The following is a 26,566-nucleotide window of genomic DNA, read 5'->3' as shown; positions in this document are numbered from 1 at the left end:
ATCATTTGTGCCCCGAGTTTTGTCCGAATTATGTGAAGACCTGAATTAAACGATTTCTGTTCAAACGAGGTTTACTGTATATAGTGGTAGAGTTTTTCTGTCCAAAAACAATATTCGTGTGCAATTAATAAACAGAAGGGTGCGGCACGTCGCCTCAACGACTTGTCGACGTTTGAAGGCCCGCACACTTCAAAGCACTCAGCAAGAGGCGACCAGGATGTAATAGCACCAAACACGCATCAAAAGCGACTCTACATAACCACCGGCAAAAGCTTTCTCTCTTTATACACACTAAACGTTTTTTTATTATTTGGACGTCGATAAATAATGAGATCATCCCAACACGGATATGGGTATAGCCGGGTGTCGATGTCAACGCCCAGTTACGTAACCATCACAAATATAGATACCTAGGGGTAAATGCATTGGAAAGCATTCAAAGTATGAACTGGAAAGTCAAACACGACTGAACGTTATTTAGATCAAAACATTCAAGAAAAAAGTTTTTCAACAAAGGGTCTTGAGCAATGGGAAAGAAACATGTAATCAAAAGTTTCTTTTTCAAACACTTATTTGGATGGCTGTAATTCTTAGATCCGGATAAACTTTGTTGGTTTAACTATGACATCCACGAGGTAGTTCTAGTCGGGCTGCAAAACCAAGAAACAAATGCATTTCTCCGCACGGAGTTTTAGTTACAAATTGCATCTATATCAGCTGAACAATAACTATCGTTCCATATCCTCAAAAAATATGTTACTCAGAAAAAAACACTTAATTACCTTCAGTTTTTTGCACATATATAGTTACATGAATGTCTTAGCAAACAATCCACACAAAAACTAATCCACATGAGTATATATTACAATAACTGACAAAATGTTTTAGCTAAGCCTGTAGCACAGACCCTATACAACAAGCAGGCACGTCACCACCCAGCAAAATACTTGTCTGACGCAATTCATACGCAACAGGCGATGACGTTGACACAGCTAATATATAAAGGCTTCAATACTTTTTACTACTGTTTGGCCATGACCTTTCAAATTCTACACCACACTACAAAGGATAAAAAACAAGTTGCTTGCCACAATCCTACTACTAAATCAGATGGCATTTTTGAAGTCGGTATTAAAAAGTTTATGATATGTATTTTTGAAGTCAAAGAAGTTACTTTTTTTCCAAAACGTATGTTTGAGCTGTCAGAGGTTAAAAACGTTGCTTTTAGTACTCACTGTGATACTTGTGATAAAGTAGGCCAAATGTTGAAAAATTCTTGAGGATCGCCATTCTCTCCCTGTGATTGCGCTCGTTGCTGGTTGTCATTCTGCATCATGTCGTTCAGGTTACGACCTGCAAATAATACCGTCAATATAGTAAAGTAAACCATATTTATCATCTTTATATAAAGGATTAGCAGCAAACTGACCAAAGGAAACAAATCTGTAAAGGCACAATTCAAAAATAAAAGTGCTTCGGTATCAATCTTAAAACAGGTATTTTGGACGCATGAAAACTTTCTTTTGTAGTCTATTACGTGTGTGCGTTTCTCATAGAAGAGTAATACACTGTGGTGTGGATAGTAGTAGGTTTGAACGCTCTGTTTGCCCGAAACTGTCATAAAAGGAAAATGGAACTCAAGGTGAAACAGTGAAATAAACATAGCAACGAAAAACGTGCGACTTTTTTCGGCAAAGAGTTTCTGGCAATTAAACGAAGCGGCATTAACGCGCCAAAGGCTGACGCATGGGCAAACAAGGTTTACGAGGATATTTGTCACAAGGTTAAGGGAAAATTATCGCAAAATATGGTATTTGCCAAATCGTGGTGCAAGGACTAACATCGTAACTGAAACACTTGGTACACAGATATTAAAACTCATTTTAAGAAATACAATACTTTTGAAGTATACCACAACATTTACTTTCCATTTGGAATGTTTTAAAAAACGTGCATTGTAAACACAAAACAGAGGATCATCATTTGTTTCCGTGTGTATTCACAGCGAAAGTATGGAAATAGGACCTCGAAACGTTGTTAGAGCCTAAATTAGTCCAAGCAATAAAAGCACCAAAACGGGACAAATCCATGAACGAGACAACGGATTCAGCTCAACAGCGGCACGTTTTCCCACCCGAGGTTCTGACCACAAAATAACTTCTGCCCAATGGCTACAATTTCGATGAGGAATGCTAGAATCAACAAACGCTTTGTTGTGTGGGTTTAGTGTTTGGTCTGTCGAAAGTCAAGTGCTTAGTGAAAACACTGGGAATCGAAATCAGCGTTTCAAACGGTGGCGCTAGAGAAACAAACTACAAAGACTCGTTGTGCGAGATGCGAGTTTCAAGTGGAAACGCCTAAACTGCACTATTTAATTCAATTAAACCCTAAATTAAAGTAAAATATTCGTATACGGCACGAGTTAGTTCAAAAACCATCTGGTTAATGCAAAAACGAAGTATAGAACTTTGGATTTAGGCATTTCTGCTTCATCGTGAAGAAGCTTAGTTTTAAACATCTGCAAATGTGACACAAAAGTCCATTTCTGGTGCGGAAATTTTTGCTCTTACGTGAAACGGTGCCATCAGGGACATCGTAGGTTTGACCGGTGCATGGAAACAAACTTTTTCGTATGGGTGTGGACGAGATGCTGTTTCTTCGGCTATCTGTTTCTGCACAATTCATGCTCGATTCTGATCTTTGGCCAGGCGTAGATTGGACGGCTTCACGTGGCCAATCATCAAGACTGAAATAACTACTGTCCGCTTTGGACTCAAAACTGGCGTCCTGGAGCCCAATGACGTCAAGCGGCTCTACTTTAATGGGCGTTACGGAGTGCAAGACCCTCATGTTCATTCTGTAGCAGACGGCGTACAACTTAATGCAAAATCGAAAACTAAATATGACTATTACTTTTCACACCTACTTTACGCCTTAATAAAAATAAATGAATAATTTGTGAAGTCTTATCTTACAAAACAATAAATAAACCCTCTCATATAGCACTAAAATACTCTCTGTTAAAGTGGTATCTGAAATTCGTTTTACAAAAAAAAAACAACGTCTATTTCCCCAAAGCTTTACTAATCTGTCAAGAAAGGCCGCGTGGCCTCGTTTCAACTTTTCGATAGAGCAGTTTCGCCGCAAAACAACGTCTACAGAATGAACTTCCCAAATAACCAACCACCTTAACTCTGTCGTAAATCATTGGCGCCGAAAAAAAGTACACGTCTGTAGGTCACTTCATCACACGGAAATCTCAATTCTCTGTCTATTGCAATTTCGTTCAACCTGTTTGCCCAATCCACAGAACAGTCCATTTTTTCACGTGTGGTCGGCTGGTGGCTATTTGCACTATCAGTGTTCGAGTTTGAATAATGAAGAGTACAGAGAGCGCAAGTGGATCTTCTGGTTCGCGTGTGCGACCGGCAGAAAATTCTTAAGACGTGGAGAAAAATGCAATTTTCGGGTACCCGCTAGCAAAGCATCATGTTTGTTCAGTGTTGTGTCACGCCGAATGGCCAAAGTTTTTTCGCGTGAGGAAAGGTCTGAGGTCGTAAATTGAGCGACTCCTCGGCTCTTGGAAAAGTTTTCGTCCGTATTTACGGAGCCGTCGTACCTCTGCCATAAGAGGAAAGTCGCGAGTCAACAGCAGCCACTCGATTTGGGCGTTGCTGGGGCCATGTTTGGGAAAAGTGAGGCTTTAAAAGCTGTTAAGTTGGAGTCGTCATAGGATTATTGGTGGCCATAAAACTGCGTGGTTTATCGTGGCAGTTGAAACTCGAACGATGTACCTGAGAGGTGCTGATAAATTCACATCGGTTCCTGACACTTATTGTGCACAAAAGCAACGCGTGTATCGGAACTGTGTGCGCTGAAATTTTAGGAAACAACATGTTGTTGCACCAGTTTAAAAATATCACCTAACTGTATTGTCCCCGCAAATAAAATGAAATATAGACATTGTTTTGCCCAAGTCTTATATGTTGTTTCACCTGCTTGGATTTGCCTACCACGGGCACAAATATTTAACAAACAAAGGCGAAATGGGCGCAAGCTGTCGAAGGCGAAACAAAGTTTTCTTGGCGCCACAATAAAACTTGCGGATTGGCAAATCGTATACAGCTATAATCCTATGATATAAACGAGTTGTCAAGGCAAACTGCATACGAGGGAAAACGGGGAGCTAACACATTTTAATTTAACATGAGCTATGTGACAACCACACTAGGTTTAAAATTTTCGAATATTGTCCGAAACTTCCCTGATATGACATACAATATTTTTCCTGTTCCTCGAGTCGGATTTTACCGACGCCTATTTTTCTCTGTGGTGCAACGTGTTAGGGACTGTGGATTTTTCACTTTGTCTCATAAACCTGTCAATGTGTGCAAACACTATATAGCTGAGATCGTAAAATTCCCTATGTTGCACTCGTTACAGCAGGAGATGATAAAAAGTTTGCAATTTAGGATGTCTGCATGACACGGTAAAAAAAGTCAAATCCACGCAGTTCTACAAGTCTGCTGTCCACATTAAACGATTTGAAATAGAGTTACCTAGAAGAAATGTGTACTTTCAACTGTACATAAGTTACGTACACTTGAACATTCTCGACCAACGTCTTTCAAAGACTTGAACCTCAGATAATATTGTTTGCTCGTATCAACAGATTGATTAGATTTAATTCCTATTTTCGTGAACATTATTATTTTTTTATGAAACAAAAGAGGCAAGTGCTACGTTTCGTAACATTGGTTTGGGGAATTGCCAGCTACGCCAGTGTACACCGGAAATGTCTAACGCTGTTTTGTCAAGTCCAAATGCGGTACTGAATCACAAGCGCCATCTAGCGACAATATGTTTCTGAATTTTTTCACATAAACAGTCAACAATTTAAATGTTACAAATTTTGAAATAGAAGATTACTTGTTTTTTTACCAATTATGCATTTGGGACCATAAATCCAAATTTTAAACTTTTTTAAACATAAAATTAGTAATATATTTTTAATGTAGCTTTGTTTATTTTATTTTTGTCCTCTCTTGGCATTCCAACACCACATAGGTTTCTTACTAAAGAAAACACTAGTGGCCTAGACCGGACTCCAACCCTCAAAAAGGGTGCACTATCTACTTGATTATCTTACATATCAGTTTGGAAAATATAGTGGCAATTTTTGTTAATAATGAGCAGGATTTGTTTCAGTATGATTAATTTGCTTTCGACATTTTGTTGTAATTTTAAGCATTGACACACCTAAGTTGAACAAAAAACACATATTTCAAAATGACTTTACGAGCACAGTGAAACAAAATAGTGTAATTAAAAAAAACTATACTTTTGCAAATAGTGGATTTAAAGGTTCTTACCAATATATGTATAATGCAGATGAGGTTGTTATAGGCAGGCATTAATATCTGCTCTTTAGTTGTAGTGAATTTCTAAATAACTGTAGCAGTTCTTCAAGCAGGATTGTCTTGGCAAAAAGTCAAACACATAAACACCTACATTTAATTGAACTACTTAGCACCCTTAGAACAGAACGAACCAAATCACTCAGGTTTGATAATATTCAGACCCATTCTATGTAAAAGTATAAAAATCTATAGCTCTTAAGATTTGTTATGGTCACTTCCCATGTATACACTTGAAATGTAACATTGTAATGAATAAAATGCTGGGAAAATTGGAACAGAATGCACACATTTCATTAAAAATACACCAACAGGTATGAACAATTAGTTGTATATTTAGAAGATAATTCCACTGCAGTTATTACACGATTTTTTTCCAATTGACATTTACCTTAATTTGCATCTGCTTTGAATTTGATCTATTTTAACTGAATTGCAATATTGAATAATTTATTTTGACAGCATGGCATCAAAATCTGGCCATGTAGAACCAGGTAATTACAGAGTATGAAAACAAAACATCATTCAAACAAATAAAATTTTATTTAAACAATCACAACTTATTCAATTAGATAAAGAAAGTGAAAAGTGTATTCATACTATTCAATAAACTAAAATTGTTTATCTTATTTAATTATCATACTTATGATATATCCAGACACTTGTATTTACTAAGCACTGTTTACAGAAATCAAAACAATATATACATGAAATGTTGTAAGTAAATGTAATTGCAAAACAGACCATCATTGTGGCCCTACCGCCCTAGTATGCATTGAGTTAAAAAGTACAACCCGGAGAACTAAAAAAGTTAGGTAGTGACTACAAACAAAACCAACACAAAATAAACAAGTATCTAAATAGTAGCACATGCAACAAACAAAAGTGTAACCAAAACACATTATGTGTATGACATTATAGTTACAGACATCATTTTCCTGTCACAATCCCTTGGGCATACAAATACTAAAAAATGATATTACATTGTCTGATATTAGCATTCTATAATATTGCACTTTGTACCAAATCAATCCACAAATCCACACCTGATAGTCAATACAATGCTAAATATTGACACAACGTATCTTGGATCAATTTCCACCCAAGACAACATTAGACAAATGCAACTCACTCGAGTGCTTATAAACACAGAAAAAACATAAATGAAGGCGCATAATTTGCCTAAACAGAAAATTTGAATGTAAAATTTTAACCACTTTCATTTTTTACAAACCCACCTAACGAGCATTTACATGTGGTCGCCCGTGTTTACTACAAATCTATAAAAAGGTAAATCTAGCCCAACCACATGTGGCTTAATCAAATTTGGCCGACGTTGCTATTTTTCCGACTCTCGTTCGTTTTAATTCCCTCTGGCGCTTTGCGACGCAACAAAACACAGAACGACAGAATCACGAAACCATGTGACCAAACGGCGCGAAAGACGTCATAATAACAAATCTTTTAAGTGCTTGTCCAAGAAACTGGCGCGAAACCTTGGAATGACAATTAGTACGTAATGACTGTGGACTCAATACCGTTTTTTAATAGGTAGACCCAGTGCTGCGTAGTTTTTTGTTTGTTGGATTCGCTCACTTGTGATAGCTGTGTGCCATGGCGCAACTAGACTGCGTTCTGTGAGACCATAACACCACTAACACCTTGCTTAACTATGTGCTTTATTTATTCTACTTTTTGGCACCAGATCAACGAGCATTGTCAATTGCTTTTAAACTGTTTACCTTGCGCAACATATTCCACAATCACTGTTTTAGAGTCATTACGACTTACTCAGTTACATAAAAGAAAGAACATAATACCTACAATTTGGAGAAAGGGAGATTCTATGAAAAGCATTGATATATATTTACACATTTTGTAGATACTTTATTCATAAATAAACGTTTATATGGCAAAAAAGAATAGTAGCAAATTGAAACATTGATAAAATGGTAAACACACACCTGTGCCTTTAGGCACAAAACTTGGAAAGCATAAGCAATAGTTCCTTTTTTGCTGACTGCACAGTGCAAAAGTTGCACAACAGGTTCTACAACTTGGCATTATTTTTCAGAATCCATTATTTTCCCTGCAAAGCATGGTAAACAGTAAACACCCAGAAATGGGCATTTCAACAACTTTTGCTGTGCTGCTGGTGTGTACAATAATGTGCTATTACAATGAAAAATTCTATGTCAGGTGACACGGTACATTACAATAGGGGTAGTTCGGTTTTCTTGATCATCAAACATGCTTTCAAGCTGTTTCACAAAATGTCTGCTAATGTTTAGCTGATTTACACAATCCTTTTGTTTTATATTTTGATATATCGATTGAAGACAAAGTGTAGTCAATTGTTTATATGGTGAGAAAATGTCCACTGTTGCTTGTGTTGGCACATTGCCTGAAAAATCTGAGGCCACTGGAAAATAAATCCCTTCTCTTTCAGTGTTAAAGCAAAGTGGGTGTTTGTATTTACTTTCGCAGGCAACCCAGGGATGTCCAACAAAAGTTTTCACTGAAAAATGGTCATTGGGTTTGAGTTCCTTGCAGTAGCACACCCTCTTGCCTTGGTAATCCACCCATTCAAGTCTTACTTTTGTTGTTGTTCGGTTGGTAAACTTTACAAAAGACACAGTAACAGAACGACAGGATCTAAGTATATTATCCCTGTTATGATTCATCACCTAAAAATAAATTGACCTGGTGAAAATGTTAGCTGCATCTCCTAGTTAAGTAACATTGCATCAAAATGTGACAAACGCTAACCTAACAACAGCAAGCTTGTGCATGAAAGTGAAATATGTGTACACACTTATAACTGGTCTTCACTTAATTGGGATTTTATATTAATTTGTTTTTTTTTTACTTCTGCATTACAAGTAAATGTTGTAGCATAGTTAACGATAGTCCAAATTTAAGATGAGTAACAACATGACACGTACACTCAATAAGTAGTCACTAGTCAGAACAAATAAGCATCAAAACATTCATCATAGAAATCATATGAAAACGCACACAGTATTCGACATAGGCTCGTTTCTAACATTTTTTGCTGCATTTAGTCTGGAAAATACACTAAAATGTGGCACAATTCGATAGTAAAATATGACGATCGTTTTTATTGAAATGCGTTACGTTGGCGAATCGAACGGGGGACAAATGAAATAAATACCGTTTTCAGCTTGATCAAATGTCAAGCCTACGCATATAACGTGAAACCACTGCGCACACCTAGCACATTGTATCCATCCCGCACCACTTTGATTACATTCCTTGCACACTTTGCACATGCCTTTGTTCGGTAACTCATCAAGGCAGTGTCCCACAACGATCTTCAAAATTTCCTCACGGCATTTCTCGGTAGACGTTGGCAAAGAACTTAGCGACTCGTCAAAAGTTAAAGATTTGGCAACAATACAGATAAAGACTGCACTAGTACCAACGTTCCAAGGAACGATTTGGTCAAACTCGCTTGACGAATCAGTAGATTTCAGATTAAAATGTAATTTAAGAAACAGAATTTTTTGAAGGAAGGAAAACGCTTTTTGCAAAAGTGTCGTTTTGGTTGCTATGTGACACAGTGGATCAATGCACAATAATGTTTGTTTAACAATGTCCACTATCAGTAAAGCCCAATCATTTTGATAATGGTTCCACGGCAGAAACAAATACTTCTTTCCTTCTAGTGACATGTTATCCCACAGTTCTTTAGCAACAGAACCATTGTTTATATTTTGCAAGACGGCATTTTCGGCATACATAACCTCACTGCTGTTTAGAGCCAACTGCCATAAAAAACTGTTGACCATATTGCCCATTGTCAAACAATCAAAGTTTTTTGTTGACATTGATTTAAACAAGTGAAGATCATTGGCAGTTAGCTGGTGAGGCCCATTTGTGAGAATAACATCTTCAATTGGGTCATCTGTAATTACCTCAACACATGGTAGCAAGGAATCTGTACTTGACAGTAAAGTATTTATATTTGGTGAATGAGAAAAATCCATGTTTCCTAGAAAGTCTTCATTGTCCATTTCAGCATTTGGACTAGAAACAATTGTAACATTAATTGTCGATCTTTGTTTTTTGACAGAATGGTCCAAATCTGCATCACTGGACTTACGCTTTCGCGAGCAGTCATTTGATTTGTGGAGGTTCGAAACTCTTATCAAACTGTCAAGGATGATTTGTAAACTTGATTCAGTGTTCAACAACTCTTCTTCAATGTCAGTGCAATGGGCTAGTTCTTTGATTTTGTCCAAAATTTCAAACACTCTTTCTGTCATGGGTTTAGTAGCACATAAAGGAGGGCGCTGGAGTGTTTCTCCATCTTTGGGTGGACTATACTTTATGTATGCTTCAATTAAATCTGAAATAATTTCTTCACTCTCGTCCTGGATCTCTTTATTGTGCCACAAAGGTTTTCTGTTGTCTCCTAAAACAATGCTGCGTTTGGTAGCTTCAGCATTTAAATCTGAAGCATTTGATGCATATTGTTGAAATACATTGTCAGTTTTCATTGAACTGTCCCAGTCTTTTATAAGAAAAGTCAGGTTTTCTCCGTCTGCATTTACTTTGTTCTGTCTGATGCAGGACTGAATGTAATAATCACAGATAACCTTTTTTGTAGGAAAAAAGCGCTTGTGTGATTTAGAAGGTGCAACTTGATTTTTGAAAATTTCCTCATAGACGAATTTTCTCAGGTGCTTTTGAATGTCCTTCATCGAAACCATCCCTGCTTCAACAAGCTGGTCAATCTTAGCAATAATTCTTGGATCCAATGTGCGACCATTTCCATGTTCATTTACCTTTAAACAACAACAACATTTTTATTCAATAGCTAAATTGCAAAATTAGTCTGTAAATGGGGATAGATGATCAAGAATAGTACCATTTAAAAATAATTAACCAATTTGTTAAAATATCGCTTTTTGTTCTTTTTTATTTTCTGCAATGTTGAATAATCAACATGAAATAATATAATACTTGTAAGAACAAATTAGATTTATTTTAGTGAGATACTTTTGGCTTCCCACATGTTTGCTAGTGTTTTAATTGTACTGGGTGTTTTGATAGTTAAGGATTTATGTCCTTCTGATTCTCTGTTAAACTACTTGACCCTTTAGGTACCCTTAATCATATACAAAAAAATACCTGGCCTAAAACATGTCCTTGATGGGCATAAGGTGGAGGAAATGCCACCTTGCAGGCAGAAACCTTGACAATGTCTTTATTGTCAGATTCAAGAGCAACTCTTAATGCCTGACTTGCTGCATCTCTATGATTTTTCTTTAAACTGATAGCCTGGGTAGCATAAAGTACATTGTTACTCAATAATATTCTAAAATTTGATTCAAAAAAAACATTTTAAATTTAAATTTACCTTGTATTGTGGATATTTTGAAACTTCAAATATATCAATGTAGGCTGGACAATCTGCCTTATAAGAAGGTTGCACTCTGACATATTTTTTATTTGCAGGGGCCTTTTTCATTTTTCTCTTTTCATTATAACTTTTGTTTCGATCCCTTCCATGCTGACATTCAAGTTTTGTAATTCTCTCTGTGATATAAGGTATTCCATCATCAATATTAAATGACACTCGACCACGTCCTGTGAAACAAATATTTGATGTTAAAAACTCATGTATACTTAAATTTTGTATCCACTAATAATTAGCCATGGTGACTAGCAACAACACTGTAGTGTTATTTATTACATATATGTAGTAGTTCAGGTTCAAAGCCTTTAGCTACGACGAAAGTTATCAAAAAAATCATATAAAAAGCATGTGAGAAGAATACTTTTTATCTGAGTCTATTCCTGGTTCATTTGTGTAGTATGTTAGAGATACTCTGAGTTAAAGGTAGGTGCCGATATTTCAGAGATTTAGTATTTATTGGTCTTTTGTCAACCCGTTACAATCGTAAGTATAAAACTGGGTTATTAGTATTGGTTTATGGACTTCTTAACCAACAGTAATTGGTGTCAAACTGAAAATAAATGGAGTCAGTAGTATCTGGCTCTCTGACAGGCAACAAATGTAACGCTATTTTTGTCAAACGTAATGCTAGTCCAAAGTTTTCGGAACCTGTTTTCATATTTAACATAAATGGTGTCAGTTTTAAAAAAATCACATCAATCAATCCCTAGAATTATTTACATAATGCAGAAAGTTGTAAAAAACAACCTTACCCATTCGTTTGTACAGAACATTGTACCTTGTCATGGTTGATGACTCCAACAAATGAATGGCATGATTAACATGTTCAATAGTTGGAAACCACTAAAAACATTTTTATTTCATGAACAAAAGTAACCACAAAAACGGAATGTGTCCTACTGCACCACATTTCAAAAAATGTTTACAACATTTACCCGTATAACTTTTTTAATGAGTGAATTAGATGTAGTTTTTTCATCTGGGTATTCCACTCCATGAAGTTGATAGTTAGGTGATATTTCAACCACAGATGAAATTGACATGTTCTTTTGCAAGGAATTTATTGTTTGTTAGATGTAATTCAATTCATTGTAATAAAGTTCACCAAAAATTAGCTTTATACCTGAAAATGGTAAAGTCAGGATATTTTTTTAAAACAATTGAAGAATTGCATTAATTAAAATACACAAGGTAACACATTAAACATCAACGAACAAAAAGGTAGTCAGTATTTTTACACCAAAGTTTGAAGTATGAAACAATATAGTATTGCATAAATTAAAATAAAAAATTGAACAGTGTGGATCGAATAGGGAAATCAGTTTTTTGCACCAACATTGTTTTACAAATGAACCATACAGTAGCGAAAAAATAAATGAATGCAGCTGGCACAATTAGTTACAGGGAACAAAAATGCAATGAGGAATTTAGTTTTTAGGCAGCAATATTTTTGAGCTTATTTGTGCAAGCATTTGTTGGAATAAATAACACTTTTTGGCACCAGTTTTAACTTGATCTGCTGCTGTAAAAGATTACAATTGGGTGCACATATGTGGTCAGTGTGAGGCACAACATGGCAATGTTAATTACATAAAAGTCAGGATCAAGGGAAACAGCTAACTTAAATATAGCGTACTGGGCTAGACTAAAAACACTAATCACCAAGCTGGTAATTCCAAGCAGTTTTCCATAATGCTCAGTAGAAAAAGCTACAAATAAAAATCCTCCGCTTCCACTATACACAAAGCTTTTAGTTAAAAGAACAAACACAAACGCTGGATAAACACTGCGTGCTAAAGCTGCCACAGACAAGATAACTGAAAATGTACTGGTTAGAAACATGGAAACAGCATAAGCTCTTAAGACAGCAGTTTGCTCAGCCCGAAACCTGCTTTTAAAATGACTACTTAGGCCATCAGCAACCATCCCGTTTAAAGGGGCAACAAAGACACCACATAAAAGCACCACATTAAACCAATTTGTGAAGCTACCTACATCGATGTCGGGAAAACTGCTGAGCCATTTAAGAACACTACCATAGAACAGAGACAAGCGGAGCTTAATGACAACAACATGGTACAAGTTTGACCAAAAGATTGCTTTCATCAAGCACTGTTTTAACGTTTTTTTTCCTTTTTGTGTACTTGATATAGTTAGTTTGTCAATCTCCAAACTTTGCTTTGGTGATTTAGAAAGGTTTTCTGTAACATCATTTCCAACTATTAAAGTTTTTTGTAGCTTCTTGACAATACCAAAGTGATGATGCTTGGACATTGCAGGATAAGGAATTGTCTTTTTAGGCATAAGAAAATAACTCCGAAACCAAGGAAACACTGTAATAACGAAGAGCACCATAAAAATGGATTTTGATGAAGCACCTTGATCATGTTGAAGCTTTACAAACAAATACACAATTGAAGATAAATCTGACATGCCAGAGGATATAGAAAGAAAGACAGATCTATATGAAGGATTTAAATTTCCTAATTGTGAATTGCTCATCCATAATGCATAACCACTACTTGATATCATTGCCATTGCTGGGTACAGTAGCACTGAAGTACTTGGTGACATTATCCATAAAAGCATATAACCTAAAGAATGCAAGGAGGTTGCCAAAAACCGCATTGCAAGTGTTCCAAAGGTATCTAATATGTATCCAAACAACAGAACTGGCATTTCATAGAATGAAGAGGCAACAGTGAATACAAGATTAAAGCTTTCATCACTTGCTGTACACGAAGATAGATTCTGTAAAGAGCTAAGATTCTCATTTTCGATGCATAAATTGTGAAAGTAACCTTCATCGTCCAAACTGAACTGCAGAGAAGGCCATCCGAACAAAACTCCAGTACATAGAACGCACTCAACACAGGCAGTTATAATGCTTGCAACCCCTAAGTTGTTCATTATTCAACCATTTGTCCCATATTTTGTTCCAAAAATTCGACTGGGTATGCTTTTAAAAAGACCACAACGCCTGAACTTCTTTGTGATGCTCTTTCCGGCTTCCTTTTTGATGCCCTTATTGCTTCGGTATAATTTCGTTCATTTCAGTTCTATTCCAAATAAAGACTCTTGACGTATTAATTTCTTGTAGTTAATGCATAGCCTACTGCAGTTTGCTGCGCCCTTCCGCGCTTGTAAAAAATGTAAACATAACACCACAACTGACGAAGCAGTTTTAAATGATGCAGAACCAGTGGTGGGATTCAGCTGGTTCGCACCGGGCCACCGGTTCTATTCAGCCGGTTCGCACCGGTTCTATAGAACCGTCCCACGAAATTTTATGAGATCAGCGAACCGGTTAGCATCCCTGGTTACTGTCAAAGAAGGTTTTGTAGTAGAACCGGCTGAAAAATATGACTTTTGTGATAGAACCCGTTGACAAAAGAATTGAATCCCAACACTGTGCAGAACCAAAGATAAATGTTGAGTTGAGTTTATTTCGCTTGGTGAAAGACGACATAGCGACACAATTGCACTAAAACAATCACCAAGCCGGAAATAGCTGCACAACGTTAAAACGTTATGGAGCGCATAAAAGTGTCGGGCACAAGTGGTGGATGAGAGCCAAAACGCGCTGCAGCTACACCGTCATTACAAGGCGTTAAGTGTCTGGGGCTCACAAGAAAGTGAGGTTGGCGCATTGTGGGTAAACCCGACTGGGGGTGGAACGTTGGTGGAACCAGTCGAGGGGGCCCTATAAACTAACCACCCGTGTTAGGGAAAGAGGGTGGGGTTCGACAGGAAAGGAAACCACCGAAAGAAACCCTGCCGGATAGTTTCAGGCGCCGGAAGAAAGAGCACACACACAAAGTACATATTCATGCTATTAGTAGACTTTGGACTAATATTAAGTTATCCAGGCAACTAGTTTGAGAGAAAACTATCGACTATTCTACTGAATAACTTTAAAAGAATGAGAAAAAATAAAATGATAAAGATCATGAAAAAAGCAACAGTAGCCTACAATAGAATTAAAAAAAAAAACTCGGCGCAAGCGTTGGTTGAACAGCTTAGTTCACTTGATCCCTTGGTGAAGTGACGCTTCAATCATTAGATTTTCCTGTAACACAAAGTCACACAGCAGCAGTTTACTAGTTCCAGATAGGATGTAAAGTTTATGCAGCAATGACGACAAGACAAAAACATTGCAAGTAAAAAATTTTAGTGCTTGGTAAAAATCGCGTATGTATTTGTGGGTTAGTCAGTATTTACAATTGTTAACAAAAACAAACACAGCAAGAACACGTAAAACCCATGACCATGCATTAAAAATGTGTTTGGGAAAACGGTGATTTGATCACAGGGATGTTAAAAAACATTACTTCAAATATTTTAATGTGACGAACATTGCATACAGGAAGTTTATCTCTTGGTCCTTGGGTTTAAATTTGATAGTTTTTGTCATTTTTCGCTTTGATGACGACGTCACAATCAATTTCACTTTACGTTCGCCACCTTGCATTTTTGCAAAACTTAGCGCCTGGGTCAGTGCATCTTTAAGGAAGAAAAAACGTTGTTGGTTTATGATTCCAGTCTCTCAGGCCCTACTGCGTACTTGGAACGCTTGGCGCATGTGGATTTTCTGTATTTATATTTTTGCTTTACAAAACTTCCAGTAATTTATAATCTTATTAACCCATATTTCAACATAATCCAATGCAGCTGTAGATTTGACCTTTCGCCAAACAAGAATCCGAGACTCGTGTTTATATTTTGCTTATATTTATAATTCAATGCTGCTCAGCATTTGGAAGACTTTAAAATTCACAAAAAAGAGTGGGTTAAGCAATGGAGCACCAATAAAAAAAAATTCAAAAATTCAATGTGGTTGTTTGAGCACCAACTTCACTAGGTAACACAGAGAAAAGAATTGGTCAAAGCTACAAAAGATATAGTCAAATATGCAAAGTATATACAAAAACCATTTTCGAAGAGTAAAGGCTAACAACAAGTTACGGAAACAACAACACATATGTCATTTCAGTTCATACATGTTTAGTGTGATGAACAGTACCACAGTGAGGGTAAAGTGCCTACTGGCAAAAGCTATTTTATCCCTTCAAACTAAAAAAAAATTCATGAAAATACTGAGCAGTATGCAGGAACTTTGGACTTGATAAGTGGCAAGACATCCTTTCCCCCATTAAGCTCAAGTTTTTGCATTACAGCTGTTATGTCATCCCTTCTTTTGCGATCAGATGTCATTCGCTTAGAAAGACAAGTCATCAAAACCTTTGCAAAAGGAGTCCAAAATCAAGAAAAATCAAACACTGTTATTTAAAATAACAAACAATCAAATTTCTTCATCAAAGCTGAACAAATAATCTAAGCCAGGGGTGTGCAACCTGCGGCCCGCGGGCCAAATGCGGCCCGTTGATAAAGTTCGTGCGGCCCGCGGAGACGCTGGAATTTACTGGCAAATGAGTCCAATGATCATATATTTTTGAGCACAATAGCACATTGGTGCGCCCGGTGGTATTTCTATGCGACCTGGCAATAATGTGACTATAAATAAATGCGACTTTTACTTGTTAACTCAATATAAGCATATTTGGTATGAAACAAATTAAATTCAGCTGGGGGTGCGGCCCACGATCTGATCTTGGTAATTGTATTTGGCCCCACGGTGAAAAAGGTTGCACACCCCTGATCTAAGCTTTTGTCATTTAAATCAAGTCACATAAATAATTTCTACAAATTACAAACACACAAAATAAGCATACCTTCAAAATAGAATCAAGTTCAGGCCCAACACAATCACTAAGTTTGGATAATGCAGCTAACCCTCTTTCAAACGCTCCAGGGTCAGGGGAATTTAAAGCTGCTCGCAATGATGGGGCGATTTTATGAAGCAAAGGAGTTGCTTTTATGTTTGCACCATCAACAGTTAAAAGGTCCTTGAATCCCTCAATTGACACAAATGTGTATGGATGTTTGGTTTCTCTCAGTCCCTGTTAAAGTAATTGATCAGTATTTCATTGCTACTTTTCAAGTTTACAAGCAACACAAAAGTACAGACCCAAAAGTACATTGCAAGCACATGCATAAAGAAAGGTAACATGCTGATTCTTGTCATTGATTAGTCATAAATTACAATCAGTTTTACTATTATGCACAAATTGCCATTGGTTATGTAAACTTATAAGGTGCTATAATACACAACACAGGCTACACTCTATTGCAAGACAAAACTGATAAAATAGGTAATATATATTCATGCAACAGAAATAACTAAAACATCAATCTTTTGATTGGATGCAACACAAAAATGAATCATCAAACCTCTGCAAGTGTGACAAGCAGTGGGTCAAATGGAACTTGTTCCTTTGGCAAATCCCACTGCAACTTATGTTTCACTGAACCATGCACTAACCGACAAGGAATCCCACCTCTGGCATAAACTGATTCAAAAGCTGTTTGAGAAGATCGTTTGGCAAACTAAGAAATACAAAAAAACAAGATTTACTAATCAATGCAGGATAATGTCACACAAGGTTTGTGTATACATACAGGATCGATCGTTTTAGGATTTAGTTTATCCGAAGGAAGAACTTTTCGTTTCTGATCTCCGGAGCCTAGTCTTGATCTCGATGTTTTATTCGAAATTGTTGCTTTTTTGTTTTGAGACATATCATAGCTTTGCTATTCTCAAATTGAATCTGATACAAGTCAACAAAATTCCAACAGAATCAAGTGCACATAATTTTTTGATCCAGAGCAGTGGCAAACCCAAATAGGATTTATCAAACAAAATAAGAAAACAGTAAAATATATGGTAGGTTTCCCATTTTGATTAAAATCGTTAATTTTATTTTTTATTAAATAAACATGTTGACAATTGACTTAATAATCTGATTTCTTTGGTTAAAATATGGTACTTCCCCGAACGGTGCTTGTGTTTGTTTCGGCTAATAAGTTGATTTCGTGGTTGACATTGCAATGAGTGAATTTGATTGGAATCAACACAAGCACACTCTGAACAAGGTAATTCACTGATAACTGACAATTCAAATGCAAATAAGATCCGTAAAGTCTTGGTTCCAATAACAAAATTGCTCCAAAAAATGTTTGATATTTTTGAAGCTATAACCATGACATTTTGTAGCTATTTTTTCGTGAAAACGACTTCATAAAAGTCGGATCGAAAGAGTACGACGATTTCTGGTTGTTCTTCAAACGGTTTCAAAAATTTGAAGCTAGGAGAAAGCTAAATGATTCCAGTTGTGAAGAAAAGCCGCACCATTCCAAAGTATCAGCTGATAGTGACATCAAAATTCCGAAAGATTACCACCCACGGTATGTTTTTGCTGTTCCATTTTGCCAATGTTTTGAACAAAAGGTACAAAAATGCAAATATAGGGGGTATGTTAAGTTTGAAATTATATTTTTTAAATCTTTAGAGAAAAATACATGCAAATCAACTGTTTCATAAAGCGAACACCATTTTCATGCCTTTGCTGGTACTTATGTATACATTAACATTGAAAACGGTTTATTTCCAGCTTATATTTGTGTGTTAGCACGATTCAAAAAATTGCAAAATGTTTACCTGGGATTTTTGTACATTTTTTAATTTGTCCAAAAAATCATTTTTAGGTTAGTTTAATCACAGTTTTACTTACATGTAAGTGTTTGTATAACAATAACTTTTATGTGAATTCAGATACAAAATAAACTGCTCGGTTGTCACTAAAGACCTCGAGAAATTTGTATCACATGAGCAAAAGCACAAGAAAAAGACAAGGTTTAATTAAATATAAATGTATAGTTGTTGTGTTTTCCCGGTCTAAATGTAAGTTGCTTTTAGACACAAAGGATATGATAGTGACTTTTATGGGGATTGTGACCTTACACAAGAAAGGGTTACAGAATTTCGATCAGCTGTGTTGCATTATATTGACTTTAAGCAACGGCAAAGTTTTGCCAAATTAAAGAAACTAAGGTCTGAACAAGGGAATCTTCCAATTGCACAATATAAAGACGAGATTGTAAATGCAGTTAAATCTAACAAGGTAAAGTTGCAGGTATTTGTTTTGTAAAGTGCTTGTGCTTTTAATGTTACATGTGGGGTTTTTTTCAGGTTGTGATAGTTGCTGGCGATACTGGGTGTGGAAAATCAACACAAGTTCCACAATACTTAATTAATGCAGGGTACACTCGAGTTGCTTGTACGCAGCCTAGAAGAATAGCTGCTATTTCACTGTCCAAGCGTGTTGCTTATGAAACACTAAATCAGTATGGATCCGAAGTTGCTTATCAAATAAGGTGAAAATTCTTAAAAAGTCATCAATTACTTTATAGGTAACAGTCTTGTTTGGTACTTTGTGAGAATATGGAACTATAAAATATATAAATAAAAAACTTAAATATGAGACTTATTAACTGTGTGCAAAAACTACTTATTGTTGTACAGATAGTGTTTATAAATTTGTCACTTGGATATTTCTGTTTCTGTAGGTTTGAAGGTACTAAAACAAAAGCAACAAGAATCCTGTTTCTAACTGAGGGTTTGCTTCTGCGTCAAATGCAACAGGACACATTGCTGGGGCAATACAATGTTATTATTCTAGACGAGGTATGAAAAGTATGCATTTTTTCGTGAATAAGTCTATATGTTTGACAACAAACTTGTTTGGTTAACCTAAAGATTTTTGTATCAGTGTTTAATTGTGTACTTGCCTGGAATTTTAATGTAAGTCATTTGATTCTAGGTTCATGAAAGACATCTTCAGTCTGATTTGCTTCTCGGATTGCTTCGTAATCTAATTACTTCAGGCAATAGAAAGTCTGAAGTGCGACTGGTTCTTATGTCCGCTACTATAAACCTTGAGCTATTTTCAAAGTATTTTAAAGATGCTCCAGTTATTCAGGTTCCTGGTCGCCTTTACCCAATTCAAGTCCAATATCACCCAATTCCTGTAGTAAGTTCAGCTCTGTAATTCCCAATTAAATTCATTTTTCTTCCTACTATAACTTGGTTCCATTCTCCTATTACTAAACTTATGCAACTGTACACTTCAATTAAACACATACTAACAATTGATTAAAAAGTGTTTTGCAATACTGTAGCACAAATATATGAATAAATTGGTAAACTAGGTAATCATCAACATTGATCAACCAGGCTGAGAAATGAATGTTATTTTTTCAGGAGGAGCAAACGTCGAAAACGGCACGTCTTGACCCTCGACCGTATGTCAGAATTTTGCAAAAGATTGACAAGAAATACCCTACAACAGAACGTGGCGATTTGTTAGTGTTTCTACCAGGCATGCAGGTCACAATTCTTCATTGGAAGTCAGGTAGAACTAGATCTATTTAACTTATGATTTGGGTTTTGTTTTACAGGAAATAACGTCTGTCGAGGATGCTGTGAAACCTTATGCAGAAGAAACAAAGCGTTGGATTGTTCTTCCTCTTCATAGTACTCTTTCTATTGAAGAACAAGACAAGGTATAGAGATAGTGACACCTAGGCCTATGAACAATAATTATGATTAACATAAGATAAATATAGCGTTACTTGTATGCTTTTTGACGCAGAAATACGATATGAGTAAGCTTTACCGTCATGTTACAAAACGCTTTATCTATGCCATAGGAAAATGCAACATATAAGCGAATAACTGGTTCGCAATTGCATCAAACTATAGCACTTATTCACCTTAGGTTTGATTAAAGCTAGAAATCCTTGTTTCAAGGTGTTCGATCTGGCCCCTGAAGGTGTCCGAAAATGCATTTTGTCGACTAACATCGCCGAAACATCTGTGACTGTGGACGGAGTGAGGTTTGTGTGCGACTCGGGACGAGTAAAAGAGATGAGTTACGACGCCCAGTACAAGATGAAGAAGCTGCAGGAGTTTTGGATAAGCCGGGCAAGCGCTGAACAACGCAAAGGTCTGAACTTGAATTTTGATGTATGTTGTTAAACATTGTATGACTATTAAGTCTTGGTGGTTTCGAATTCTAAAACAGGATAGAGGTTATTCTATACCTTCTCGTGGTAATGCTTTGGAGACTTTTGGTATAATGCCTAAATTAGAATAATGTTATTTAATGGGTTTGCCATTTGATAAAACTGTCTTTTATATAAAATATTTTGGTTAAAGTTGCTTCGCCTCATGTAGTCCAGATTCAACACATTTCAAAGCATTATATTGGAAAAAATATGTTTTCATATATAACTCCAATACCATATTGTTTGGGTTTTTAGGTCGCGCTGGTCGAACAGGGCCTGGAGTTTGCTTCCGTCTTTATTCGGAAGATGATTACGATGTTTTAGCTGATTACGCAGTACCAGAGATTCAACGTGTCCCGCTTGACTCTCTTATACTGCAGGTAAGTCCAAAGTACTAATGTTGATCTATGTTTAAGTCTTGTGTTTGGTATACTAGTGTTCAAACCACCGAAACTTTTAAACTGAGGGTGCACCTTTAAAATAATCAAAACTTAGCGGCGCACCATTGATCCCACTTTACACCCTACTCAGAGTCTCAAAATATGGCCACACTTTTTTAACTACGAAGTGGATCATAACTGGTAGTCAGTACTCAATAGAGTATAAATAATAAGTTAACTGGCATTCACAATTGTCCTGACTTTACACTAACTTTTACAAACTTCTTCACTTCCAGATGAAGAGTATGGGAGTTGGCGACATTCGATCGTTCTCTTTCATTGAGCCACCGCCGAAAGCTTCACTTAACGACGCCCTGCGCTGTCTCTACGAGCACGGAGCGATCGGCTCCAAAGACGAGATTACTCCGCTTGGCGAAATGCTTGCCCAGTTACCTGTCGACGTAACTGTTGGTATGGCAACCTAGTTGACTCATGTAACTTATCACAGCTGCAACTTACAGCACAGTTGAAACAGTCTGTGTATATCTAAATGCAATTTCTAGCATTTGTAAATTACAGCTATGATACGTCAATATGTACAACTGAAATCGTTTGTTGAGCATCACTGGCCCAGGACGATTTCTGTATTTGAACATATTTGACACGTGTTACTTGTGCGTTTGTTGTTTACCAATTTTGATACGTTCATGTGGATTAGAAAACGCGCTACCCTTTTATAAACTGCCATTGTGTTTTCAGGCAAAATGCTGATTATGGGCAGTCTGTTTGATGTCACGGAACCAGTTATTTCCATTGCCTCAGTCTTGAGTGTTCAATCTCCTTATACCAGATCAGCCTATAACAACGCTGAGGCGTGTACAAGACGCAGACCTCTTGAGTCAGATCATGGGGATCCTATTACACTTCTAAATCTCTTTGACGAATGGATTCAGGTATATTCTATTTTGCAAATAAACACAAACGTTGTTTGATGACTGCATCAAACCAATGCAACCAATTTTTATGGTTGTTGTGGCGATTCAAAATGCACCATTTTCTTTTAATCTGCCAAGACCTGTAATCTTTTAGGGCGTGTGGCTTCAATAGTTACTTTGTTTTTTAATATTTCTAACCTTTGGACGTTATGGGTCGCAGAGTCCCTCTTTTTTATAGTTAGCTGTGTATTAAACCGCATTATAAGTTGTTACTGGTATTTCTCAGGTGAAACGTGAAGGAAAGTCTTCCAGTCGCAAATGGTGCAAAAGGCGCTGTTTAGAGGAGCAGCGCTTCTACGAGATGGCCAACGTTAAAAGGCAGTTTGAAGATCTTTTACAGGTAAAGGGGTGAATATAACAAGCCTTGATTTTAAAGCCATATCTAATGCATTGTAATAGGCCAGTAATACACGTTAAAAATTTATTATCTCAGTAAAGACGGGTACAATTGTTCTATAAAGTCCTGCGTAAACTAGTTGCATCCAGTATCACTCGGGTTAGAGCGCATGAGTTCTAAAGGATTTTTTTCCCTTTTTTGTTGTATATATGGCGAACCTAATCTCGAATTTTTAACTTCAGGGTAACGCTTTGCTGTCTCATGTTGAAAAAGATAACGAGGTTGCGGGCACCAGTTACGACAGAAGGCGACGTCACTCCCATAGAAAACGTCTATTTCAGATGAAAGACGAACAGAGGTGTGTGGGGATGTAAGAATATATTTAAGTTGTGTTGTCCTTTCAAAGTGTCTTATGAAATGGAATTATTTGATACGTTGCGGTTCAGAAGCGGATACGATTTATTCCGAAGTGTTACAAAATTAGTTTTATTGTGTAGATTCTCGATCAGTTAGTGTAAAATCAAATTTGATATCAAATATCCCTATCTACGTTTTCAAAACAACTTGTTCCGCTTTTTAGCAACACTTTTAAAAGCTGTTTAAGCCAAATTTCCATTCCCATTTTACGAAAGTTGCAGAAAACAATCATTTGAAAATTGATGTTATATTCGTACTTCCATTTTCAATTTTAGACATTTTTTATTTGTACTTTAATCATTATGTCACTGATGCAGCCAAAATTCTGGTTTTAGATGTTTACTGATGAAAATAACGGCCCAAATAGACGTAAAAGCATGAATAATAAGCATGTCACTTTTTACGTCTATTTGGGCCGTTATTTACATCGTTAAACTTATGAACAGATCCGTATGTAGCGTTTCAATGATTTTATAATATTATAAAAACCTTCGTGTTCCAAGACACGAGTCAAGAAAACGCAAAGTGTTGAGGCTGCAAGAAGGAAAGTACGAGGTAGACAATTCAGACGAAGAATTAGAAAAGGACGAAAATTCTGCGTCCTCTTTGGCTGCTAATGTGAAAGACCTCGAATTTAAATTACGACACAATCTGGATAAACTTTATCAGGTAAAACCATGTTGCTTTAAACTTGTGGACAGTTGCCCCTCTCTGCATGTACGACTTTTTCTTTTGTTTTAAATTACATGTTGATTTAGGATAGTTGCAAACATATTTCTTATTCCTACTGATTGTGTGGTGAATGTTTCAAATGTACTCTGAAATTATGTAAGCTTTTTACGGTACGACACAGTAGTACGTAAAAGTAAAAAATAATAAAGTATTAAGGCGTACAATTTTGAAATTAATTGCTGTTAAAAGTGTGTGGTATAACGAGTCTTAATTATATCAAAGCTTTTGAAACTGTAATTCATTTGTTTGTTTTTGTACAGGCTACAAGCGAACGTCGTCAGTTTACTTTGCGTGATATCATCATGCTCAAGATCATACTATGTTCGGGACTTTATCCAAACTTGGCGTTTCCCGACGACTGCAACTCATATTCTCCAGATTCTGATCAGGTTACAACATATTACAATAATTACATCGCATATATTTTTAGATACATATTACAAAGAAATTTCACAGGTTTTCACAACGTTAACGATCAATTTTAGCTCATTAACAGACTCAAGGTAACACAAAAATAAACACTAGTTTAAAGATAACACCTGTCCATATCTTTTTTGCTCTCCCAGTTAAATTTGGCGCCGAATTTGTGATTTTCGTTTTAACTTTTGTTGTTGAAAGCTTTACCTAACCAAAATTGACCAAACAAGAATCACCGTAAGATAAGCAATTGCCGTTTTTTTGCAAGTTAAATTCGCTAGTGGGCTACAAGTGCCTACATTTATATGCGAATGTATTTTTCGAACAAAGATTACCAACTAGCTTTCGAACTAAAACATACTTGGACGCTAATTAGGTTTTTCACACAAAGAACAAACTTTTTGTAATTCTTCATCCCAATGGATACTTTGCCCATCATCCACAAGAATTGGAGCCGACTGGAAAAGATGATCCGGCCCTAATAAAGGAAGGTCAATCGGGTCACAGAGGTTTACTTGGCCATCGCCACCAACTTTTGACATATGTGTCCCTCCTTGAAACCACCAAGCCATATTTGGTCAACACGATGAGGGTGAGTGCATAAGATGTAATTGTATTTGTATTTGGGAATTCATTCAAGTGCCTATACCGGGAATTCCAACTTAGAATTCGCTAATAGGGGTCCTTGAATAAAGAAAATACAAATACTTTCAAGGTTTAAAAAAAAAATTGGCAACTCTGCACTACTATTGATATGCAAGTTACAAACTTTCGTTTTCGTTTATTTTTGTCATTTCACAATTATTTTAACATTGAACTATATCAATTAGTTCGTAATAACTTAAGATCTTTGTTTGTCTCAACCAAGTGGGGTCTACAGACTTGATAAAATGACAAAAGATATATTTTCCTAAACGTTTGGGAACCATTGATGAACACCAACGAACCTTTGTTATGTTTTTGCTATCATAAATAATTTCCGTTTCATTTTAGATTCCTGCCCTTCAGTCTCTCATGCTATTTGCACAATCACTTGACACAGATGCAAGTTGCCAACGCATTGTGGTTGACGAGTGGATTGAGATACACGTGCCTGATGTGGAGCTTGCGCAGTCCACGGTTGCTTCTACTTTGCAGTTAAGAAGCGCCTGGGAAGAGCTTTTGCGGCTGAGATTGGCTGGAAGTAAAACCAAGGACGGAGGTAAACAGAAAAGTTAAATTTCTCATCAATTACCGTACGTTTATGTAAATGAGTGACGTGTATTAAAACTTATTACGTTGTACACAGATCCTTCTCGAAGTCGCAAAACCCTGAAGCTTCAACGCTTCTTAGGCGACAAACTTGCCGAGTTTCTGGATAGCAAAATCGTGTATCGACTTCGTCGCTTTACTGCGCTGCAGAAGAAAAAACTTTACGTTGGACCTGGATGCAACGGCGACGACCTTGTTAAAGGTTCCTATGATAGGAATTATAACATTAGTGTGATGTGTGTACACATTCGTAATCAATTGTCACATATTCAGGCCTGTTAAAATTGGCTGGTTAGGCCATCGACACCTCCTGTCCCTGTGGTTTGCTCCAAAATAATGTGTCCAACTTTTGCCTTACTTTCTGGTACATACTGCCTTGAGTCTGGTAAAAAACACATATTAAACAATTAAAGTATAGTCTCCGTGGTAAAGTATAGTCTCAAGAAACTCCTAAACAGACCACAGTTGCGTTGTGGCATTGCAATGATGGTTTAATGTGTGTTTGGTTCCACTGTTGTAGCATATTGGAAAACAAATCATCTCATAAGTCACGTCCAGGTCTAATTTTACAATACTTTAATTAACTAACCAACCACATAACATAATTAACTTTTAATATTTTGTCTTGCCAATCATACCTTATTTATATATTAAGGTGCAAAGAGTTTTGCTGTGGCGTTAACCGATGCAAAGCCTAACCCAATCAAGGGTGGAATCTCGCTTTCTCAATTTCTTACCTACAATTGTCTACAAGAGGGCACACCAGACATGGGTGGCGATTATTTACGTGTGTTTTGGACTTGTCCAACGTGCCAAATAAAACTACCCTTAACCATATCCGAGCGATTACGACACCAAGCTGCTTGTGGTGATCCTGGTGCTAAAATGGATTCGCAGGACGTGAGTAAAAGTGCACATGATTTGAAAGCCTGTTCCAGACTCAATTTGTACTTTTCTCTAAACCGAAGCGAGCAATCATCTAATTACGTTGCTTTTGTAACGTTGATTTTTATATTACAGGCGTCCGAAGAGGCGGGAAGTTCTAATATGACTTCACAATCTATCTCTTCGCTGCAGCGATCTTGGCATTGTGACGTATGCGACCAGGATTTAATGCTGTCCGCTGTTGAAATTTTAAAACATAAGCGATTTCATGCAAGCTGAATTGTAAATACATTTAAACCTTTTTGAAGATTACCATATTGTCG

The 26,566-nt window shown here is 36.6% G+C and overlaps 5 protein-coding genes across 7 annotated transcripts in view; 1 reads left to right on the top strand and 4 right to left on the bottom strand.

Annotated features, from left to right (window-relative positions):
* Nucleotides 1-8,030, bottom strand: part of LOC145218297 (uncharacterized) — a 43,239-nt gene extending 35,209 nt beyond the window's left edge. Inside the window, exons 1-2 of the mRNA XM_080085709.1 lie at nucleotides 5,373-8,030; nucleotides 1,236-1,353 (exon numbers count right to left, since the gene is read on the bottom strand). Coding sequence (XP_079941835.1) covers nucleotides 1,236-1,336 — 101 coding nt within the window. The 5' untranslated portion in view covers nucleotides 1,337-1,353; nucleotides 5,373-8,030. The remainder of the gene's footprint in view (nucleotides 1-1,235; nucleotides 1,354-5,372) is intronic.
* Nucleotides 8,031-8,104: 74 nt separating this feature from the next.
* Nucleotides 8,105-11,986, bottom strand: LOC145218296 (uncharacterized). The gene is made up of 5 exons (XM_080085708.1): nucleotides 11,799-11,986; nucleotides 11,616-11,706; nucleotides 10,804-11,033; nucleotides 10,575-10,724; nucleotides 8,105-10,228 (listed from the first exon to the last, which is right to left on the bottom strand). Exons 1-5 carry the CDS (start codon nucleotides 11,904-11,906, stop codon nucleotides 8,552-8,554), a joined length of 2,256 nt encoding a protein of 751 aa, XP_079941834.1. The 5' UTR covers nucleotides 11,907-11,986; the 3' UTR covers nucleotides 8,105-8,551.
* Nucleotide 11,987: 1 nt separating this feature from the next.
* Nucleotides 11,988-15,514, bottom strand: LOC145218301 (equilibrative nucleobase transporter 1-like). The gene has a single exon (XM_080085713.1). The coding sequence runs from the start codon at nucleotides 13,771-13,773 to the stop codon at nucleotides 12,370-12,372; it is 1,404 nt and encodes a 467-aa protein (XP_079941839.1). The 5' UTR covers nucleotides 13,774-15,514; the 3' UTR covers nucleotides 11,988-12,369.
* A 58-nt stretch (nucleotides 15,515-15,572) lies between these two features.
* LOC145218303 (PACRG-like protein) lies at nucleotides 15,573-17,567 on the bottom strand. Its single transcript, XM_080085715.1, has 4 exons — nucleotides 17,383-17,567; nucleotides 17,155-17,310; nucleotides 16,596-16,823; nucleotides 15,573-16,104 (listed from the first exon to the last, which is right to left on the bottom strand). The coding sequence occupies exons 1-4, from the start codon at nucleotides 17,500-17,502 to the stop codon at nucleotides 15,949-15,951; spliced, it is 660 nt and encodes a 219-aa protein (XP_079941841.1). The 5' UTR covers nucleotides 17,503-17,567; the 3' UTR covers nucleotides 15,573-15,948.
* A 14-nt stretch (nucleotides 17,568-17,581) lies between these two features.
* On the top strand, nucleotides 17,582-26,555 carry LOC145218294 (putative ATP-dependent RNA helicase DHX34). 3 transcript variants are annotated; one of them, XM_080085705.1, is made up of 22 exons: nucleotides 17,582-17,647; nucleotides 17,978-18,168; nucleotides 18,536-18,616; nucleotides 18,680-18,884; nucleotides 18,953-19,137; nucleotides 19,330-19,447; nucleotides 19,584-19,793; nucleotides 20,024-20,149; nucleotides 20,221-20,325; nucleotides 20,573-20,768; nucleotides 21,085-21,209; nucleotides 21,506-21,680; nucleotides 21,969-22,162; nucleotides 22,431-22,544; nucleotides 22,784-22,899; nucleotides 23,462-23,627; nucleotides 23,951-24,079; nucleotides 24,484-24,699; nucleotides 25,101-25,308; nucleotides 25,396-25,560; nucleotides 26,014-26,258; nucleotides 26,379-26,555. In XM_080085705.1, exons 1-22 carry the CDS (start codon nucleotides 17,645-17,647, stop codon nucleotides 26,520-26,522), a joined length of 3,417 nt encoding a protein of 1,138 aa, XP_079941831.1. In that variant the 5' UTR covers nucleotides 17,582-17,644; the 3' UTR covers nucleotides 26,523-26,555. The 3 variants fall into 3 exon arrangements, with proteins under 3 accessions (XP_079941831.1, XP_079941829.1, XP_079941832.1); XM_080085703.1 differs by lacking the exon at nucleotides 17,582-17,647 and adding an exon at nucleotides 17,654-17,856; XM_080085706.1 differs by lacking the exons at nucleotides 17,582-17,647; nucleotides 18,536-18,616 and adding an exon at nucleotides 17,654-17,856.
* The last annotated feature ends 11 nt before the right edge of the window (nucleotides 26,556-26,566 follow it).

This window comes from Phallusia mammillata, chromosome 3, assembly GCF_965637545.1.
Source record: "Phallusia mammillata chromosome 3, kaPhaMamm4.hap1.1, whole genome shotgun sequence".
Classification (NCBI taxonomy): Eukaryota; Metazoa; Chordata; class Ascidiacea; order Phlebobranchia; family Ascidiidae; genus Phallusia; species Phallusia mammillata.
Note: the sequence above shows the minus strand (reverse complement) of the source record. Positions and strands in the feature narration are given on the sequence as shown.

Coding starts and splice junctions, on each gene's coding strand:
- LOC145218296 (XM_080085708.1), bottom strand. CDS start 11,906: ATGTCAATTTCATCTGTGGTTGAAATATCACCTAACTATCAACTTCAT. Junction 11,034..11,615: donor TGTTCTGTACAAACGAATGG/GTAAGGTTGTTT, acceptor TTTGTTTCACAG/GACGTGGTCGAGTGTCATTT. Junction 10,229..10,574: donor AAGGACATGTTTTAGGCCAG/GTATTTTTTTGT, acceptor TGTTGTTTAAAG/GTAAATGAACATGGAAATGG.
- LOC145218301 (XM_080085713.1), bottom strand. CDS start 13,773: ATGAACAACTTAGGGGTTGCAAGCATTATAACTGCCTGTGTTGAGTGC.
- LOC145218303 (XM_080085715.1), bottom strand. CDS start 17,502: ATGTCTCAAAACAAAAAAGCAACAATTTCGAATAAAACATCGAGATCA. Junction 16,824..17,154: donor TGCTTGTCACACTTGCAGAG/GTTTGATGATTC, acceptor TTACTTTAACAG/GGACTGAGAGAAACCAAACA. Junction 16,105..16,595: donor AACTTGATTCTATTTTGAAG/GTATGCTTATTT, acceptor CCTTTTGCAAAG/GTTTTGATGACTTGTCTTTC.
- LOC145218294 (XM_080085703.1), top strand. CDS start 17,812: ATGAGTGAATTTGATTGGAATCAACACAAGCACACTCTGAACAAG. Junction 18,617..18,679: donor AAGCACAAGAAAAAGACAAG/GTTTAATTAAAT, acceptor AGTTGCTTTTAG/ACACAAAGGATATGATAGTG. Junction 22,545..22,783: donor AGTTTGAAGATCTTTTACAG/GTAAAGGGGTGA, acceptor TTTTAACTTCAG/GGTAACGCTTTGCTGTCTCA.